General features: G+C 41.2%; 2 protein-coding genes across 2 annotated transcripts in view; both read left to right on the top strand.

The window, feature by feature from the left end:
* Positions 1-1,262: 1,262 nt before the first annotated feature.
* cnrip1b (cannabinoid receptor interacting protein 1b) lies at positions 1,263-4,629 on the top strand (the record flags this gene model as incomplete). Its single annotated transcript, XM_080450327.1, has 3 exons — positions 1,263-1,441; positions 2,661-2,805; positions 4,465-4,629. 3 exons carry the CDS (start codon positions 1,263-1,265, stop codon positions 4,627-4,629), a joined length of 489 nt encoding a protein of 162 aa, XP_080306453.1.
* An 8,145-nt stretch (positions 4,630-12,774) lies between these two features.
* LOC308100888 (calcineurin subunit B type 1) overlaps positions 12,775-19,375 on the top strand; it is a 43,279-nt gene continuing 36,678 nt past the window's right edge. Inside the window, exon 1 of the mRNA XM_080450056.1 lies at positions 12,775-13,057. Coding sequence (XP_080306182.1) covers positions 13,055-13,057 — 3 coding nt within the window. The 5' untranslated portion in view covers positions 12,775-13,054. The remainder of the gene's footprint in view (positions 13,058-19,375) is intronic.

The raw sequence follows: 19,375 nt of genomic DNA, 5'->3' as shown, positions 1-19,375 counted from the left end.
ATCCATGGCTACATCAATTTTAGGCAAGCTTCACATCTATCTCCGGTCTGCTAGTGATTAGAATGACCACAACAACAACAGAAAGCTCAGTGTTAGTTACATTCTGAGCAGTCAGAGTTAAAGCTGAGACTGAAGATTTGTATGTGTAGGCTAGCCGCTTGACTGCCATGTAGGCCTAACCAGTTCCCATAATATGTAGGCCAGAGGTCTTCAACAGGGGGTCCACGACCCCTAGCGGGCCCGCGAAGGTACTGCAGGGGGTCCGCGAAAGTTTGATTAAACAATATTTTTGTTTTAAAACTTCTTTTTTTTTCTTCAAAACTGTCAATTTGTCTTTAAACATAACATGAATCGACCATATTTTAGCAAACAGATACATGGAGGCAGAAGTTGTTATCCTTCATCCAGAAATGCACACCTTCAGTGTCGCAAGCTCTCTCTCTCTGCGCACCTGACTGGCCGAGATGGTGGCAGAACTTAGAAGTCTCCCACAAACACTAACAAGGCACAGCTGCCAATCAAAGTGACTATACTGGCCAATCACAGCTTCAATTGTATACACAATATATGTGGTAACCCCCCTACCCAACGAGGTAGGGGGTCCCTGCTCCATCTCTCCATCAGTTTGGGGGTCCCTGGCCTGAAAAGGTTGAAGACCCCTGATGTAGGCTAACCATAATATGACATATTTACCAGATCTTGATGTTAGGTCATTATTAGTTGTACAATCTGGTTCCTCCTGTCAAATAACATTGAATTTTTTTTTTAGGCTACTCCAGTTTTTCGAATGGGCTGACACGCGAATTTGTCATTACATTCCCATCTTCCATTAAGAAAACAAAGAAGAGAAATGTAAAAGTCTGCTCAGAAACTCTAGTATCAAAGGAACTGCAGAATGCTTGGCATCTGTTCAGCACCACGGACAGCGACAAAACAACTTCCATGCGGACAGCAGATGCATTTACTGCCAGTCTGACTGTCACCTAGAGACAGAGAGAGAGGGGGGAGGTAGGGGGGGACTGGAGGATTAGTCTTGACCGCATATACGTTCATCTAGGTGGGATTAGAGCACAGCACACACTGAACATTGCTAGGCTGTCCACTATGTGTCTATAGCCTATGTGTCTGCGCTCTCTCGTCATGACATTTCATGTTGGTGGATCTGTGTGATCAGGCGACATTGATTCACACCTGCGTCCTGCTCTATTTTGAGGATCTGAGTGGAATCATCACAGAAAACATCTAGGCTATAATCAAAAAGAATGGGCGACGGTCTTCAGGTTATTAAAATTGGGATTTCAATGAAGATGATGCCCCATAACAGCGCCGTGTTTTTCAAGTCGGATGGAGCGAGATTTGGCCAAACGCGGACAATAAAGATGTTGACGGGCTCCAAGTACAAAATCGATGTGGTCGTGAAGCCCGGCGCGGCTGAAGCCACGTATGTAGACTGATTTCTCCTCTCAGATGTCTGTGAATTATCACCACATCTTAGTAATGCTTTTTTCCCCACTTCTCGTTCTCAAGCAGGGGAATAAATAGAACTCGAAAAACACATTTGCTTTGCAAAGTTGTAATAATAGGCGCTACATGCTGTTGTTTGTCTTACAAATAGCTTTGGATGAAGAAGGTCATTGGTCAGATAATATAACAGTCTTGTATCATGGCTAACATAATACGCCAGCGCACCCTAACATAGCTTCAACATATTTTCGCTCTAAATGTCATGATCAGTGGTCGAAGTTAGGAAGACCGTTAATTAATTACATGAATGAGTTTCACTTCGTGGCGTATTCTCTAAGGGTGTTGTTGTACAGAGAAAGATGGTACAGAAAGGAACAGAAGGCCCATCCAGATTATAATAACACCCCTACTGGCTGTGTGTCAAATCCATGCTGATTAGGACTAGAGCTGTGGCCTGCTTCAACTCCTCTGACCTGATAGATATACCTCAAAGTCCCAAAGTTTTATACCTTCTGATGACTCCTCCTTACCCCTCAATATAACATTGTTTATCATCTGACAGTTTGCCTAGGTCAATAACATATAAAGATATCTGTGTGCTTCTTTCGTAAGTATTCTTCATACACGTACAGTAGGTCTAGATTAGATAGGTGTTCTGTTCATAACTTAGGTCAGGATGTTAAATGTCATCTACAGTATGTGTTCCAATTAAATGCGAATCATGCACTCTTCTCATATCCCCAAGCCAAAGTTAATAATGGAATTACAGTATGTGTATTGCGCTCCACAGGTTTCTCAGACTCCAACCGTTAACTCCCCGGTCAGTTGTGGCTTCTTGGATCACATCCCTTGTTCTGCTATCAGGAGCAGGTGCAAGATAGAACTTACCTTCACTTCTTGCACCACTGCTTTCTGTTCTCTATCTAACTATAAAACAAGATTTATTTGATATACACTCTGCAGGTGGCGCCCTAGGCAAGCTTGGCTGCTGGAGTACTCTATGCACAACAATGTATGCCTACAGGCGATGCAGTTAATGTGGGCTCAGATTATAATAAGACTCATTTAGAGTAGGTGTCACATTTTATGAACCAGGGTGTCACATTTTACAGTCCATTTAAACATTATTGTTAATGTGACAATCTTAACAGCGTCACGTTTGTAATAAACCTCTTCCCTGTGTTCTGTCCATATAGGTCCATGAGTGTGGGAGCGGTGACGTTCCCCCTGGAGCAACAGTCCAAAGACCCCCAGTCCGTTGTGTACACTGGAAAGTATGAGACCGAAGGAGTCGCTCACACCAAGAGTGGGGAGAGACAACCTGTCCAAATCAGCATACAGGTAGGTAATGCATGAACTTGGCTCAACATGAGAATATACTCTGTTTAAAGTTTTCTATTCTACGTGCTTAGTTCCACTCTGGGAATGTTTAGATGTTTAGATGTTTATTTAGATTAGTGGTTCCCAACCTTTTATCCATGGAGCGCCCCTTACATCAGACAAAAGCTGAGACACCCCCCACTCACATATGAGCACAAACACACACACACACACACACACACACACACACACACACACACACACACACACACACACACACACACACACACACACACACACACACACACACACACACACACACACACACACCTCTCAGTGTTTAAATCTAACAATGTTATGATTGTACCTCACAATGATGTTACATGTGGGAGTTCGCTATTTTAAAGTCACAAGATAACAGATGTATGACGAGTTGGACTGATAATCACATTGAAAATACACAGGCAGAGACAGTAAATGAAAGCAAGGACTTAATTAGAAATTGTCAGGAAACTGAATTAAGATTCTGTGCAACATGTTTAAAATATTGCCTCATGGACGCCCGGCTGGCTCACCTGGTAAGAATGCATACCACATAAGGCTATAGTCCTTCCCACAGCTGGCCTGGGTTCGAATCTGATCAAAGGCTCTTTTCGGCATGTCATCCCCTCTCTCTCCTGCCTTTACTGGGTCTCTCTTGTTGTCACTATCATAAATAAAAGAGGAAATGCCAAATAATATTGCTAGATCTGCTACTCTTATGACAGTAGCTGGGTTTATTTGGGGTCCACATGTTTTATCTAAACATTCTCAATCACAGGTTGTAATAAGGTGAGTTAGTTATCTACTGTCCCATCAGATGTTTGACTTCATATGACTTAATTTGCCATGAATCTAGGGGCACTGTACAACACAATCCATAATGAGGAATGTAGGCCACAACTGTGCACAATTTCTAATGACACTTAGAATGAAGGTATAGAGATAATAACCAATAACCAATAACCAATAACCATGCAATACAATAATGACCTACTGTCTGCTCACATCTGTGGGGTTGTGTGTATGCCTGTTTGCATGAGTGTGTGTTTGTGCCTTTGTGTGTATATTCACCCATCTGTCTCCTCTGCATGTTTCCCACTTTAAATCACCTTGAGCCTTCTTGAAATGGCATGCTCTGTGTGTGTGGGGGGGGGGGGGTGGATATTGAATTCAACAATGAATGCCTGGCAATAATTAGTTTAAAGCCATACCATTTTTTCACAAACACAACAAATAGCATTTGGTAATCAGTTTAATTTAGTCAATTAATATGACTGTCGACTCACTGTGCTGGCACATAACATGGTTGTCCAGCTGGGCTTTCCTGACTGTGTGGGCAGAGAGTTTGCTCAGATGTCTATTGATTACATGTAGACATTCACTCTCTATTTCTCTACTCACGTAACATTGGACCTCTGTGTGTGTGTGTGTGTGTGTGTGTGTGTGTGTGTGTGTGTGTGTGTGTGTGTGTGTGTGTGTGTGTGTGTGTGTGTGTGTGTGTGTGTGTGTGTACACAGCAGAAGCATGTCTATGAATTTATCTTAATCCTGTTCATTCTGGAGCATAAGGTTGCAATAACATTACATTTTGTGAATGTATGTTTATGTCACTATATACATTAACTGTTTCTCTCTTCAGTTCACAGAAGTGGGCCTGTTTGAGACAGTGTGGCAGGTGAAATATTACAACTACAACAAGAGAGACCACTGTCGGGGGGGGAACAGCTTTAACAGCATTGAGTATGAATGCAAGCCCAACGACACTCGTACCCTCATGTGGGTCAACAAGGAGATGTTTGTCTGATGAGCAAGGAGGAGTGAAAATATGCTTATCCTACGCTATGAAAAAGTACCCTTCTAAATAAGATATCTAACCATGGACTCAGTCATCAAACTGGATTTTTTGGCGGTGAAACCGCCCCTATATGTGAGGTTTGGAAATTGCACCCCCCCAACCCTGCGCTGTGATTGGCCACCAGTGTACCCCCCTAACCCTGCACCGTGATTGGCCAATCACAGTCTATTCAGGACTGTGATTGGCTAGTGAAACATGACACATGTGCATAGCCCTATAAATAGGACTATGCACTTAAAAAAAACACATTTATGGTTTTTTTTAAGTTAGGGGTGTACAATGGTTGGTCCACAATATTACTTTTCTTTAAGTGAACTTCCATCACTGTGATGACCACTGTGACCACACCGCCCACTTCACACTGGGTGTGATTTTTTCAACCCGATCTCCAGAGATTACCGTAACATTGCACGGAACGAGTGCACTTCATTCCGTGGATAGCCGCCTCGGAACTCCCGAATTGCGTGCATATGGTACGGCGCTGCCTTGTGACAAAACCATTTCGGAGGCGCGCAGTCACAGGCGAATTGTCACCCCGTGAAGGACCACCGAGGGAGCTAAGGCGACGAGTTGCCGTCCTGAACGGTGGGACATTCGCCTGTGCCTACTCAGCGCCGTTTGAGTTATGTACCGATAGGCACAGAATCGTAAATTTTATTGTGGGGACTGCTCTGCTTCCGGGTTTTTCCGTGTTGCGACTGGTTACGCCCACCGTGGGACTCGCCGTACATATGCACGCAATTTGGGAGTTCCGAGGCGACTATCCACGGAATGAAGTGCACTCGTTCCGTGCAATGTTACGGTAATCTCTGGAGATCAGGCTGGATTTTTTATAAATAAATTGCTAATGGGGGTAGTGATACAATATGAATCCCAATGTGTATTTGAAATCGAAGTATTGAATACTCCAAACTGCAATAGGCAGCAGAATGTTTTCCATGACTGAAAAATAGGTTTTAAGACATATTTCTTTATTCTGCTGAATCGCCAACCCACAATTCAAACTACACATCAAAAGAAATATTTTATCACATTCTGACTGAACAAATGTGGCATTTTGTCCTAACAAGGTTTTAAGACTGAATACACCATCACTGCTTCCCACACAAAATGCTTCCCACTCAAAATTTTCTAAACATTTCTGCACACAACAAAATCCCCCAAAATGACAACAAACAGAACCTCGGAAAAAAGCTGATCCACAGGTGTTGCATCGCAAGGCGTTGTGTTAAACTGGGACAGAAGAGTAGATAATGTTTGTAAAGTGAGAATGTGTGTAGAATAGAATAGAATTTGTTGGGGTGTTTTTTGTCACTGTATGTATATGTATATATGCACATACGTGAAATTCTTCCTCTGCATTTACCCATCCTATAACAACTAGGAGCGCTGTGTGTGTGTGTGTGTGTGTGTGTGTGTGTGTGTGTGTGTGTGTGTGTGTGTGTGTGTGTGTGTGTGTGTGTGTGTGTGTGTGTGTGTGTGTGTGTGTGTGTGCACACACGCGTGTGTGCATGTGGGTGTTTGTTTGTGTGTGTGTGTGTGTGTGTGTGTGTGTGTGTGTGTGTGTGTGTGTGTGTGTGTGTGTGTGTGTCGAGCGTGTGTAGTGTATTGAACCTCAGGTGAAAGTGTATTTACGTGTATACAGTATTTGTGTGTGTGTGTGTGTGTGTGTGTGTGTGTGTGTGTGTGTGTGTGTGTGTGTGTGTGTGTGTGTGTGTGTGTGTGTATGTGTGTGTATGTATATTGTGTGTGTATATGTGTGTGTATATTGTGTGTGTATATTGTGTGTGTATATTGTGTGTGTACATTGTGTGTATATGTCACAGGGAAATTGGCATTCCATGGAAATTGAAAGAGGAGCGCTCGCTTTTAGGCGCGGGGCTTCGGCGCGAAGCGGGGCTTTGATACGAGGCGGCGTGAGGAGGAGGAGGAGGCGCGAGGCGGGGCTTTGATGCGAGGCCGACCTGGCTTTTGTTGTTCCCCCCCACATAGCAACCAGGAAGCTACGCTAGGGGAACGCTGAACACGCGTTCACACGCACACGTGATAATAGTTATTGTCCATGACGGAGGCGCGCCGACTCAGCAGAGCTTGAGGCCGAGGAGGAGCAGGCGCGAGGGCCCGCGCCGACCGGCCGAAGGTCTGCTAGTCGAATCAGCGCCGTCCGAGTTGTGAACCGATAGGGGGAGAATATATATTTTCATGGGTTACAGTCTATGGTTACTATCCAGTGTCCACGACGACACACATGTGTGCGTGTGTGCATGTGTGCATGCGCACACATGCACACGCACACACGCATGTGCATGCGTGTGGATTCAGTGTGGATTCAGTGTGCATTCATTGCCCTCTAGTGTTGGTTATACAGAATTGCCTGGGTGGGTGGTAAAAACAAGCGCTCCTCTTTCAATTTCCCTGGAATGCCAATTTCACTGTAACATATATAGTATAATGAGTTTGTGAATGTTTTGTCGGTGTACAAATGTAATAAAATGGACCCATAAAGGGTCATTTTTTTTTTCATTTGTTCACACTGTTAATTAAAACTCAGGATTTTACAATGTGGAAACTAAGATGTTGACTCACAAAAGTAGCACTGTTTTTTCTAATTTCATAAAAGGTACAGTGGGCAGTCCAGTCCCCGTTTGTTTTCCTTTATTATCTTTATAGGACCGCAATGGAAACAAGCCCTCAGGGATTTTTGTATTATCCTATTATGGCTTGTTTTTAAAAGTTATGAGAGATCTTTGCTAACAGTTTTTGAAGGTAGAATTACAAGTGTTTTGGAAAAGATGAAACCATTGTGTTGACTGCTGAAACTGCCAGATAGCATTTTGGAGTGAAGTCTTAAATAAGTAGTCTTGTGGTGTTTACATGTTTATTTACTTAAATCCAAACCAGGATAAGTGTTTTGTCATTTGGGTGAATTTGACCCCTGAATATTGTCATTCTACCTCTGCTAAAGATGATAGATATCAGTTTTTTTGTTTTTGTTGTTGAGTATTTAAATATTAGAATTTTCAAACCAATCCACTTTTCATGTGTCTTGCTATCATAGTGATACAAAGGCAACTTCACCATTATTCAACGTAAAACTCTTGGTTGGAAACCCGTGGTTTTACATAGGCTGGCCCCTGGCTGCAATTTTCCAGCGCCAAGAAAGCAGGCTTGTTTTGTTTTGTCCGATTTTCATAAGTCATCCTCACAATAGAACAATATGATTCACGTTGAATATCTGCAAAATGTACCTTTAAAAAACAAAAATATCAGATTAGAGATGTCCGACATTATAGGCCGATATTAACATAAAAGATTTATATCGGAAAATGTTGGTATCGTTTTTTTCCACCATTTGAAAAGCCTTGTTGCATTTATGAATGCATCCAGTTGGGCATCACAATAAAATTAGGCATAATGTGTTAATTCCACGACAGGAGATATGTGATGTTGTTACCTGACATTAGTTTTGGTGGGAAAAGCCTGCATATATTGGTATCGGCTGATATCAGAATTAAGAGTTGGACAATATCGGAAAATCGGATATCTGAAAAAAAAAGCCAGTATCGGACATCCCCATATCAGATGTTAAAGTATATTGTATTTTTCTTAAAAGATAAAGTATTTTATGGGTTTACATATTTTGGGATGAATTTTGGTAGACAAATCTATGTGTATCTTACTATAGGCCTAAATATTTTTTACCTCTATGCAAAAAAAAGGAAAAGTAATAAATGACAAGGTGTGCAATAAAGTGATGAACCGTGATATATTGTGGAATAGTTACATTATATAGGACTAGATAAGTTTTCAACTTATATGTATTTGTTTTCATATTTTTATATTTCTTATTTTTAAGTGTATTATGTTTATTTTATGTATTTCTTTTTGTCTTTTAACAGTGTTAAAAATAAATAAACAATAAAAGAAAATCATTATGTCTTTTTATGCCTCTTTTGTGGATAATGTTATTACAAGTTATATACTGGTATACCTTATATATAATTTTGTATATTTTTTTTAATCAGGCGTAAGGCCTGTGAAATAAATACATTTTAGCTTTAGCTAAAAATATATATATCATATCAAGGTATTTGTCACTGTACATTTGCACAGTATGTGAAATTTGTCCTCTGCATTTAACCCAATTCTATATAGGAGCAGTGGGGAAGTGCTAGTATTAATACAACACCTTGGGAGCAGTTAGGGGTAATCTTGCTCAGTGACACTTCGACTCATAGACTGGGTGTCAAACCAGCTACTGTAAATACATCCACAGTGGTTAAAGTGGTTATAGAGACAGTTCTCAGAATTGTCACTAGAGCTGTTCTCTAAAACTGCCAGCAACTCCAATCATCCAGTGTACCTTCTTTCTTGTGGTTCTCAAAGTGGGGTCCGGGACCCGCAGGAGTCCTTGAAGGGGACACATAGCATAAACAATCTGTTTAATCAATTTAACCCTACATCAGATATTTGAAAATAGCAGAGCTTGTAGATCTGCAAATTTAAAAAAATATTGAAGAATTGTGGAAAATATGGAATATTATTGAAACATTTTAACAACACAAATCTTGTATGCGGGGTCCCTAGCACAAAACATTTTCAGATGGGGGTTCACGGACAATTACATATTGATTTAGGGGTCCTTGACATGAAAAAGTTTGAGAACCACTGCTACAGATAATCCATAGGTAGGATGATGTTCACCCTCCTGAGTGACTAGAGAACTACATTACACCAATATTATTAACCTATCGAATTATGTGACTCAAGAGGTCGCTGTCTTGCCATTTCAGCGAACTCGCCGTTATGAATCTACATGATGTAGATCAAATCCTCAGGGTCTCCTCGATATATTAGAACTGAATTAAGCCTGGTGACGCGGGGTTAAGGTCATCTTCAAGCAGTAATGTGACGCAGTGCATTTCTAGTCGCTGTTTCCAATACAAAATCAAAATGTATTTGTCACAGTCCGAAAGACGCAAGAAAATGTGAGGCGAACCTGTGGGTGGGGCGTGGGGTGGGGTTACTGTCACAGCATTGCATAGATCGTAAACTTCGGCGTAAAGTAAACTACGTTGGAGTTTACTGCCGCGCTACACCTCGACCTCCACTGAGTGGTGCACGTACACAAACAGTTTGTACCACTACTAGTGTTGCCAGGTTTTGCGAGAGAAATAAGCAAACAGGTCCCAAAAGAAGCGACTAGGCTACATGAGGCTACATGTTTAAATCCAAACCAGGATAAGTGTTTTGTCATTTGGGTGAATTTGACCCCTGAATATTGTCATTCTACCTCTGCTAAAGATGATAGATATCAGTTTTTTTGTTTTTGTTGTTGAGTATTTAAATATTAGAATTTTCAAACCAATCCACTTTTCATGTGTCTTGCTATCATAGTGATACAAAGGCAACTTCACCATTATTCAACGTAAAACTCTTGGTTGGAAACCCGTGGTTTTACATAGGCTGGCCCCTGGCTGCAATTTTCCAGCGCCAAGAAAGCAGGCTTGTTTTGTTTTGTCCGATTTTCATAAGTCATCCTCACAATAGAACAATATGATTCACGTTGAATATCTGCAAAATGTACCTTTAAAAAACAAAAATATCAGATTAGAGATGTCCGACATTATAGGCCGATATTAACATAAAAGATTTATATCGGAAAATGTTGGTATCGTTTTTTTCCACCATTTGAAAAGCCTTGTTGCATTTATGAATGCATCCAGTTGGGCATCACAATAAAATTAGGCATAATGTGTTAATTCCACGACAGGAGATATGTGATGTTGTTACCTGACATTAGTTTTGGTGGGAAAAGCCTGCATATATTGGTATCGGCTGATATCAGAATTAAGAGTTGGACAATATCGGAAAATCGGATATCTGAAAAAAAAAGCCAGTATCGGACATCCCCATATCAGATGTTAAAGTATATTGTATTTTTCTTAAAAGATAAAGTATTTTATGGGTTTACATATTTTGGGATGAATTTTGGTAGACAAATCTATGTGTATCTTACTATAGGCCTAAATATTTTTTACCTCTATGCAAAAAAAAGGAAAAGTAATAAATGACAAGGTGTGCAATAAAGTGATGAACCGTGATATATTGTGGAATAGTTACATTATATAGGACTAGATAAGTTTTCAACTTATATGTATTTGTTTTCATATTTTTATATTTCTTATTTTTAAGTGTATTATGTTTATTTTATGTATTTCTTTTTGTCTTTTAACAGTGTTAAAAATAAATAAACAATAAAAGAAAATCATTATGTCTTTTTATGCCTCTTTTGTGGATAATGTTATTACAAGTTATATACTGGTATACCTTATATATAATTTTGTATATTTTTTTTAATCAGGCGTAAGGCCTGTGAAATAAATACATTTTAGCTTTAGCTAAAAATATATATATCATATCAAGGTATTTGTCACTGTACATTTGCACAGTATGTGAAATTTGTCCTCTGCATTTAACCCAATTCTATATAGGAGCAGTGGGGAAGTGCTAGTATTAATACAACACCTTGGGAGCAGTTAGGGGTAATCTTGCTCAGTGACACTTCGACTCATAGACTGGGTGTCAAACCAGCTACTGTAAATACATCCACAGTGGTTAAAGTGGTTATAGAGACAGTTCTCAGAATTGTCACTAGAGCTGTTCTCTAAAACTGCCAGCAACTCCAATCATCCAGTGTACCTTCTTTCTTGTGGTTCTCAAAGTGGGGTCCGGGACCCGCAGGAGTCCTTGAAGGGGACACATAGCATAAACAATCTGTTTAATCAATTTAACCCTACATCAGATATTTGAAAATAGCAGAGCTTGTAGATCTGCAAATTTAAAAAAATATTGAAGAATTGTGGAAAATATGGAATATTATTGAAACATTTTAACAACACAAATCTTGTATGCGGGGTCCCTAGCACAAAACATTTTCAGATGGGGGTTCACGGACAATTACATATTGATTTAGGGGTCCTTGACATGAAAAAGTTTGAGAACCACTGCTACAGATAATCCATAGGTAGGATGATGTTCACCCTCCTGAGTGACTAGAGAACTACATTACACCAATATTATTAACCTATCGAATTATGTGACTCAAGAGGTCGCTGTCTTGCCATTTCAGCGAACTCGCCGTTATGAATCTACATGATGTAGATCAAATCCTCAGGGTCTCCTCGATATATTAGAACTGAATTAAGCCTGGTGACGCGGGGTTAAGGTCATCTTCAAGCAGTAATGTGACGCAGTGCATTTCTAGTCGCTGTTTCCAATACAAAATCAAAATGTATTTGTCACAGTCCGAAAGACGCAAGAAAATGTGAGGCGAACCTGTGGGTGGGGCGTGGGGTGGGGTTACTGTCACAGCATTGCATAGATCGTAAACTTCGGCGTAAAGTAAACTACGTTGGAGTTTACTGCCGCGCTACACCTCGACCTCCACTGAGTGGTGCACGTACACAAACAGTTTGTACCACTACTAGTGTTGCCAGGTTTTGCGAGAGAAATAAGCAAACAGGTCCCAAAAGAAGCGACTAGGCTACATGAGCCCCTAACCTACGGTAAAGTGGCTATTTGAAAATAGCCGATCTACAAGCTCACAACGCGTCGCAATCCTTGTTGATCGGCTGTGAGCTTGTAGATCTGATATTTTCAAAACAAATCTTGAAGAAAATTTGAAAAATGTGGAATGTGGAATATTTTTTGAAACATTTTAACAACACAAATCTTGTCAGTATGGGAATCCCTGGCATAAAATATTGTATAAATACATATTAATGGGCCGTTGTCCTTGACATGTAAATGTTTAAGAACCAATGGTTTAAAAGACATTAGGAAACAGGCCAAATAAGCAACTACACTTCAGAAAGAAGAAAAAAACGCAACCACCAATATTTTCAAGCAGCTACACAGAAAAACAAGCCCATAGTTGCTTATAATAAGCGGACATGGCAACCCTGGACTACTACGACGGAAGAAAAAATAAATAACGATAGACCGAGAGTTCCCGGATGTACTGTACGGCTGCACCTCCCCCTTTGCCTCCTCTCTCTCCCTCCCTCCCCTCCACCACCACCTCCTTGACAAACCGAGCCTCCTCCGCTTACTGTCCCCTCCCAACGGGTCTCCCTGTGCCACTGCAGTGAAAGCGTCGGTAAAGGAGCTCAGAGAGGGAGGGAGTGTGTGTGTGTGTATGTATGTCAGAAGCTGGAGGAATAAATCTACGACGAGCCCTTTAATTTAAAACACTACCGCCGTATTTTGAGTTTTTTTTCTAACTACAGCTGCGGCCTTTCAAGACACTGTTTTTTTTGGTAATCGCCTTTTTTCGTTAACGTCCTCTGGATTTCATCATCCAACCGGCAAGATGGTAAGAAAAAACGACTTGTTTTTATTATTTTCACCCGCCAGCTGATAAAAACTACACGAGTGGGCAGAGGCGAAAGGCCCGTGTCAGAAATGTGTCGAATAATGGCTAATTTATACATTATTCGCCCGACCGTCGCTCGACAAATATGACGTCTTTTCAACTGAAAAGCGACACGGCCGCGAGACTGAAGTATTATTCCAACAGTAATGTCATGTTTTGACAGTTCGCTTTTCGCGCAGGGCTGCGTTGGTAGTCCGTTTTGAACACGCGACAACATAAAATACCGCCCTGTGGCGAAGAGGAAACGCTTCTCACTCGCTAGAATACAATGCTACGACGCTGTCAAGCTCCGAAAATCGCCGATCTACAAGCTCACACCGTGTTGCGGACGCCACACGCTGTGAGCTTGTAGATCGGCGATATTCGGCGCGCGATAGCGTCGTACGACCGAGTATATACGACGGTGAGCTGACAGACAGTAAAGCCCATGTCCCAGATATACGCTTCTTATCCCTTCTCGGCATAGGGTAACGTTACTTAAGTTACAGTCCTATTCAAAACGAGGCCACCACCGAAAATAAGCTTTAGCTTTAAGATACAGGTTAACAGTGACACATTTTAGACGTCCGTCCCAGCTATCAACAAACCAAGATCATAGCGTAGGCTATGTCTATATGTTTGGTTTTATATGCCAGTGCCATTCCATTTCCCCTGGGCAACAGTTCCATCCACCACCCAGGTGCCCTCACATTTCCCCTGGGCAACACTTCCATCCATCTACCCCCCTATAAGGATTTCTGCACAGCATGGCGCTCTGTTGATAGTTGCAACACATCTATGCATATTGCATACACATACATTGGCAGGTCTGGCCTTGTGTGCCAAATGAATAGGCCGAGCCTATTTAAAAGCCTCATAGGGAAGCTGACATAATTAATAACTCGCTGAACTGTATAGGAGACGAGCTGACTACTTAATACAACGGGGCTCAGATTGTGTCAAAATAGCCCAGTGGCCAGGGCCTCATTAGTTAGACAGACCAGGCGTCTAGAATTGAGGCCCTAGCCCATATATTCAGCAACCCATATATTAATAATTTTATAACCCAACATGTCAGTAATTCAGTCACGCGTGCAAGAGTTCCCATATAGACCACTATAGGAAGAACTTGCGGCCTGTCAGAATGGCTCAACTGTTGGTGAAGGTTGAGAGGAGGTGAGAGGTTACAGTTGCTTGAGCATGTAGCTGAATTATCTGATACTAAGGGACCATATGCTGCCTAGCAATCAAGCGCCACCCACATACAGATGGAACCGTGGTAAAAGAGATAAAAGCAGCGGCGACCAACCTCCACCAAGCAGAAGTCATGATCCACTCAGGGAGGATAAGCCTACCACTGTTGCTCGCAAGCAGCCCACTCATTCTGACTGAATTTCGCTTTGCTTCCTGGATATATTGCATTGCTGCAGTCTCAGCAGCCTGGTGTCTACCTTGGCTCACACTGGGGCCAGGGGTGAGAATTTATTGCCGAACCTCAGAGCCAAATGCTGGTAAATTCTATCGTTGTTGGAGCACATTGGCCAATCTACCAGCTACTTTGGCAGGTGACCATCATCCATCACCAGGGTAGTATTCTATCCATGTCAATTATATCTCAGGGGTAACATGCTGGTGAAAGCAATGCTATGCAATTGGTAATCATGGCAAATGTTTCAGAACATCAGACAGTGATGACTGATTGTGGATTTAACGGAATTGCCACGGCACAAGTGGCAATGATTGTTTGACATTAGTCAAATCTGTTGAGCTGTCAAGGGAAAGGCAGAGAGCATGTTTTCTTATAGGATGGGATTATGTTTACATTTGACTCTTATCATTTCTAGGTAAATGCATAAGAATTAAGTATTGCTAGCATACTTAGTATTATCAAGGCCCCTTATAAAGCCTTTGTAAGTAAGCCCAACTCAGGGATAGAAATGGCTGAGGGGATTAGCCCAGCGGGAGTAAATATTTTCATATTTGCACTTCACTACTCGGGGACCCTCTACCCATCTGCCCCCCATCTCCCAAACACACACACACACACACACACACACACACACACACACACACACACACTACTAGGCTATGTTACCCAGCGGGAGGTGACAGATGATGTCTTCAGAAGCAGAAAGAAGACGTGTAACTAGATGTTTGTGCAAACTAGTCTGTCTGTAAGGTCTAGACTGTTTGACAGGTTGTCTGGAGGGAGGCAGACATATTTGTCTGTGGAGGAGGGGGGAAGCCTGTGTTCCTGCAATACCTTACTGTGAGGAAAGGAGTGAGGCAGGTAGAAGAACACGCGTGCACTGTGTCGACAGAAGAACACTCAACTGAAAAAAATATTATTTAGATATATTAAGATATATTCTTATTAGATTTAATATTTCTTTGTGTATTTCAGTTCTGCCATGTGCAATGTTTGTTTACAAAGCCTAAGATGAATGTATTGTTTATTTATATTTTCCAATGTTCAATGCCAAAAACACAATTAAATCATTAATCGCAATCACTATATGACAATTGATTGTCAAGTAAAATGTCATTATCATGAGAGCCCTACCGAAGTGTATTGACCTAATGAATCTAGACACACACACACACACACACACACACACACACACACACACACACACACACACACACACACACACACACACACACACACACACACACACACACACACACACACAGGCAGGCAGCAACAAATAGAAGAGCTTGGTATATGAAGATCAGCCAGGTCAAAGGTCAGCCTTGGTTACCGGTGTGGTAAACCTCTAAGCCCTCAGTCTTACAATAGTCCAATGTCACTCATGAGCATGACATGGCCTTACTTTGCACAGTACTGTCACTGTATATTGAGGTACTTTTGTCCTTGCAGTAAATTAACGAAACACATCAGTAAGTAAGGGTTAAGAAATATAATGAAAGCCAGGTTCTTGCACCTTAGATGTTATGTGTGTGTACTGTCGAGGTTTACTCAGCCAAGAAAATGTCAATATATACCTTTCTTAGTGACTACTTTAATCCACCTTGATGGATGTTATTTTTCCAGGTGCCTAATGCTTCCTTCTGTTGCACAACAGTGGTTACTGAATAGTAACCACGGATCATGGAAATCATGGAAACGGTGCAAACCAGAAACCACTTGGACTTTTCACTAAATGTCAAATATTTTGTGATATGAAATGTGATAAAACATGGGGAGGAGTTACACTAATACTAAGATTTATTTATTTGTTTGAATGAAGTGGACGATTCCCATGCATGTGACTTTTTCAAGCCCGCACAGCAGCAGAATAATTTGCCTGAGAAAGACGAGCATTTATTTTTATAATAAGAAAATTAGCCTCAGTGCCAATTCACAGATTTTGCTCCACTTAAGCCGCTTTCTCATAGCCTGGTAAACCCTCCCTCCGGAAATCTCATTTCTATTTGATTCCTGGAGTGAGTCTGGCATGAACCGCCTCTCTGCAATATTGGCTGTGTATGCCAAACGGCCGCGCCTATCAGCGTCGTCGCTCATTGTTCTGTGATTGACAGCTTACGTTGGCCAATCATGTGGCGAGTTCGAGTGAGCCCAAAACACGAACGGCAGCCATCTTTTTCTTGTGCGGCCAATTCTCCGCTATTTTTTTACTTCAAAAAGCTCTCTAACTTCTATTTTGAGGCACGGAATTTACTTATAAGATATCGTTTGGATAGAATTTAGTTGTTTAACTTCATATATGTGGTCAATTAATCATGACAAAGCCTATTTAAAAAAAAATAATTAGAGAACCGGTAGGGGCGGGCAGTGACACCATTGTACCCGAAAAAGGCAACCCATTTTGGGTATGGCTGTCTCAAAAGTCCCGTCGCGTCACATTAAGACTGGTGAACTGCTGATTGGCTGAAGGGGAAAAATTATCATTGGCTGAAGGGGTTGTCAGTCAACGGTATTACTCCCGCCCAACTCCAGCACAGCCAATATTGCAGACAGGCGGATCAGGCCAGACTCACTCCTGAAATGAAATGGAATTGAGATTTCCGGAGGGAGGGTTTACCAGGCTAGCTTTCTCATATGAACACTGGAAAATATCAGTTCGGGACATTGTCCGGTGTTGGTCGTTCACACATGTAGCATGAACAGGAGAATGTCCGTTTCAGATGCGTGCACCGTTCACATTAAGGTAAATACTCCGTTTGATAAGGTGAATACAAAATGACTATCCTTTTTTTGTCAGAGCAGGTATGGTAGACTTGGCACCCATTGACCACATACATTGACTTAAAATCGCTATAATGCAATTAGTACATATATGCAAAAATTATTATAATGTATTAGAACTATGATTATTATTATTATTAATACGCTATAATCCTTGCCCAAAATGTCTTGGTGTAATAATAACTATAATTATATAGTGTTATAATGCTTTATAAGTATGTTTATAATTCATTTTAGACAAGACGCAGAGGAAGAGTTGCCTATAATTTGTGAAAAAGTATCCCTAATTAGAAAATACATTGCAATGATTTAAATCGACCAATGGTAGCTTAAATACCCATGTGTATTATTAGACAAATTGCTTTGAACATAACGGGAGCTTATTACAAGTATAGGGGTGGCCCAATAGGATATAAAGAAAGATGATTTCCAGGGAAGGCACTTTCTTGTTTTTGAATGACAGAAATCGCTACTACTTAGCAAGGGCTATCGTAGCAAAACATAATCCTGATTCTGCATAGTGCCTCCAGCTTGACCGGGCGCTCTAACAAACTAAATTGGCCATGTTGATGAGTGTGCATTCCCTGCTGGTCCAGTGACTCCTACAGGTTGGTCGAGGGAGTGAACTGGGAGTGATGGCGTGTTCCTCCGCACCAAGTTGTTATGCCTTCCTGCTGAAACTCTTCACTCAAGTGAAAGAAGCACCTGACTATGTGTCAGAGGTAGAGCTGCAACAGTTAATCAAATTGATCAATTTAATAGATTATATTCATTTAATAATTTTTCTTTTTTGCCTTCCTTCCTACTCCTCCCATGCAACATTCCCAGCTGCACCGCCCTAGCCTGTAGGATTATGTGCGGTGGCAAATATCGCACTCCCTGCCCGCCATTGCCCGGCTTCCCTCTTCCAAACACGGGCCAGTTGTGTTCGTATAAGGACTGAATTGGGTAGAAATTCTGTCATCAGCCACTGGAGTAGTGTGTTGGTGTTAACCTGCAGAAACCCATTTCCCTCTCACTGTATTTTGGTGTTTACACTGTTTTTGTTTTTGAGAGGACCAAAAACATCCCTGTCTACCAAAACAAACCGTGAAAACTACAAATACAGTGAGAGGGAAATGTGTTTGTTTATACAGGTAAACACTACACTACTGCAGTGGCTGATTATTGTTGTTGTAGAGGGAAATAATTGGTTAAAAAAACAAAAAAAACACAGGGCAAAGTTACATACTGTGCCTTTAATCTCAAGTGTGACACACCCACTAAGCGCATCTGTGACATGCCCACAGGTATCAAGCGTTGAGTGGATCAAGCGTGATGCTGAGCTCGGTATGTGTAAACGCACCGTTAGGGATTGTGTAGTGAACGCATTGTACGTAACCCCACCACCACACCACCATAAGATAATTCATTGCTTACCATTTAACCAGTTACAGTTAAGAAATTTGTAACTGATTATTACTAATGCCCAAAGTGACGCCTGGAGGCAGCCGCCACGTTACAAAGCTGCAAGTGCTGGTGCTACCTTACACGAGTAAACACAGAGAAATAAATACCTTGTTTTGAAGAATAACAGTATGTTTTGCACTAAAATTATGATCTTAAGTTTTAGCTTTGCATCAATCAAAAATAACGCAATTATTAACGCAAGATGAGTGAGGCAATTACGACACTCAGCACGGCATATCTACAGTAGTAGATTAGGGACATTTTCTTCCTACCAGCCAGTGTGCCGGATGGTCCATAATTTTAGAGCCCGACCGATGCCAGACCACCGATTACCGATGTTTTGACAGATATATATTGTCAGAAAATGTAAAGTTTCCAGATCAATTTGAAACGCTTTTATTAAAGTTGATTAAAAATGTATACATAAGAATTAATCCACAGGAAGAACATACAGGCACTTCAGCCAGTGCACCCTTAGTCTGGATGTATAGCATGAACATCTATTTATGGGGCTTGAGAGCACCACAATGATGCATGAACTTGAACAGACAGTCCGGGTTTTCTTCTACATAAAAATAGCAAAATCAACAGGAAGTTAACATTTTTATTAAAAAAACAAA

The sequence above is a fragment of the Gymnoscopelus braueri genome, assembly GCF_963280865.1.
Source record: "Gymnoscopelus braueri genome assembly, chromosome: 14".
Taxonomy (NCBI): domain Eukaryota; kingdom Metazoa; phylum Chordata; class Actinopteri; order Myctophiformes; family Myctophidae; genus Gymnoscopelus; species Gymnoscopelus braueri.
This window is presented reverse-complemented; position numbering and strand designations above follow the sequence as displayed.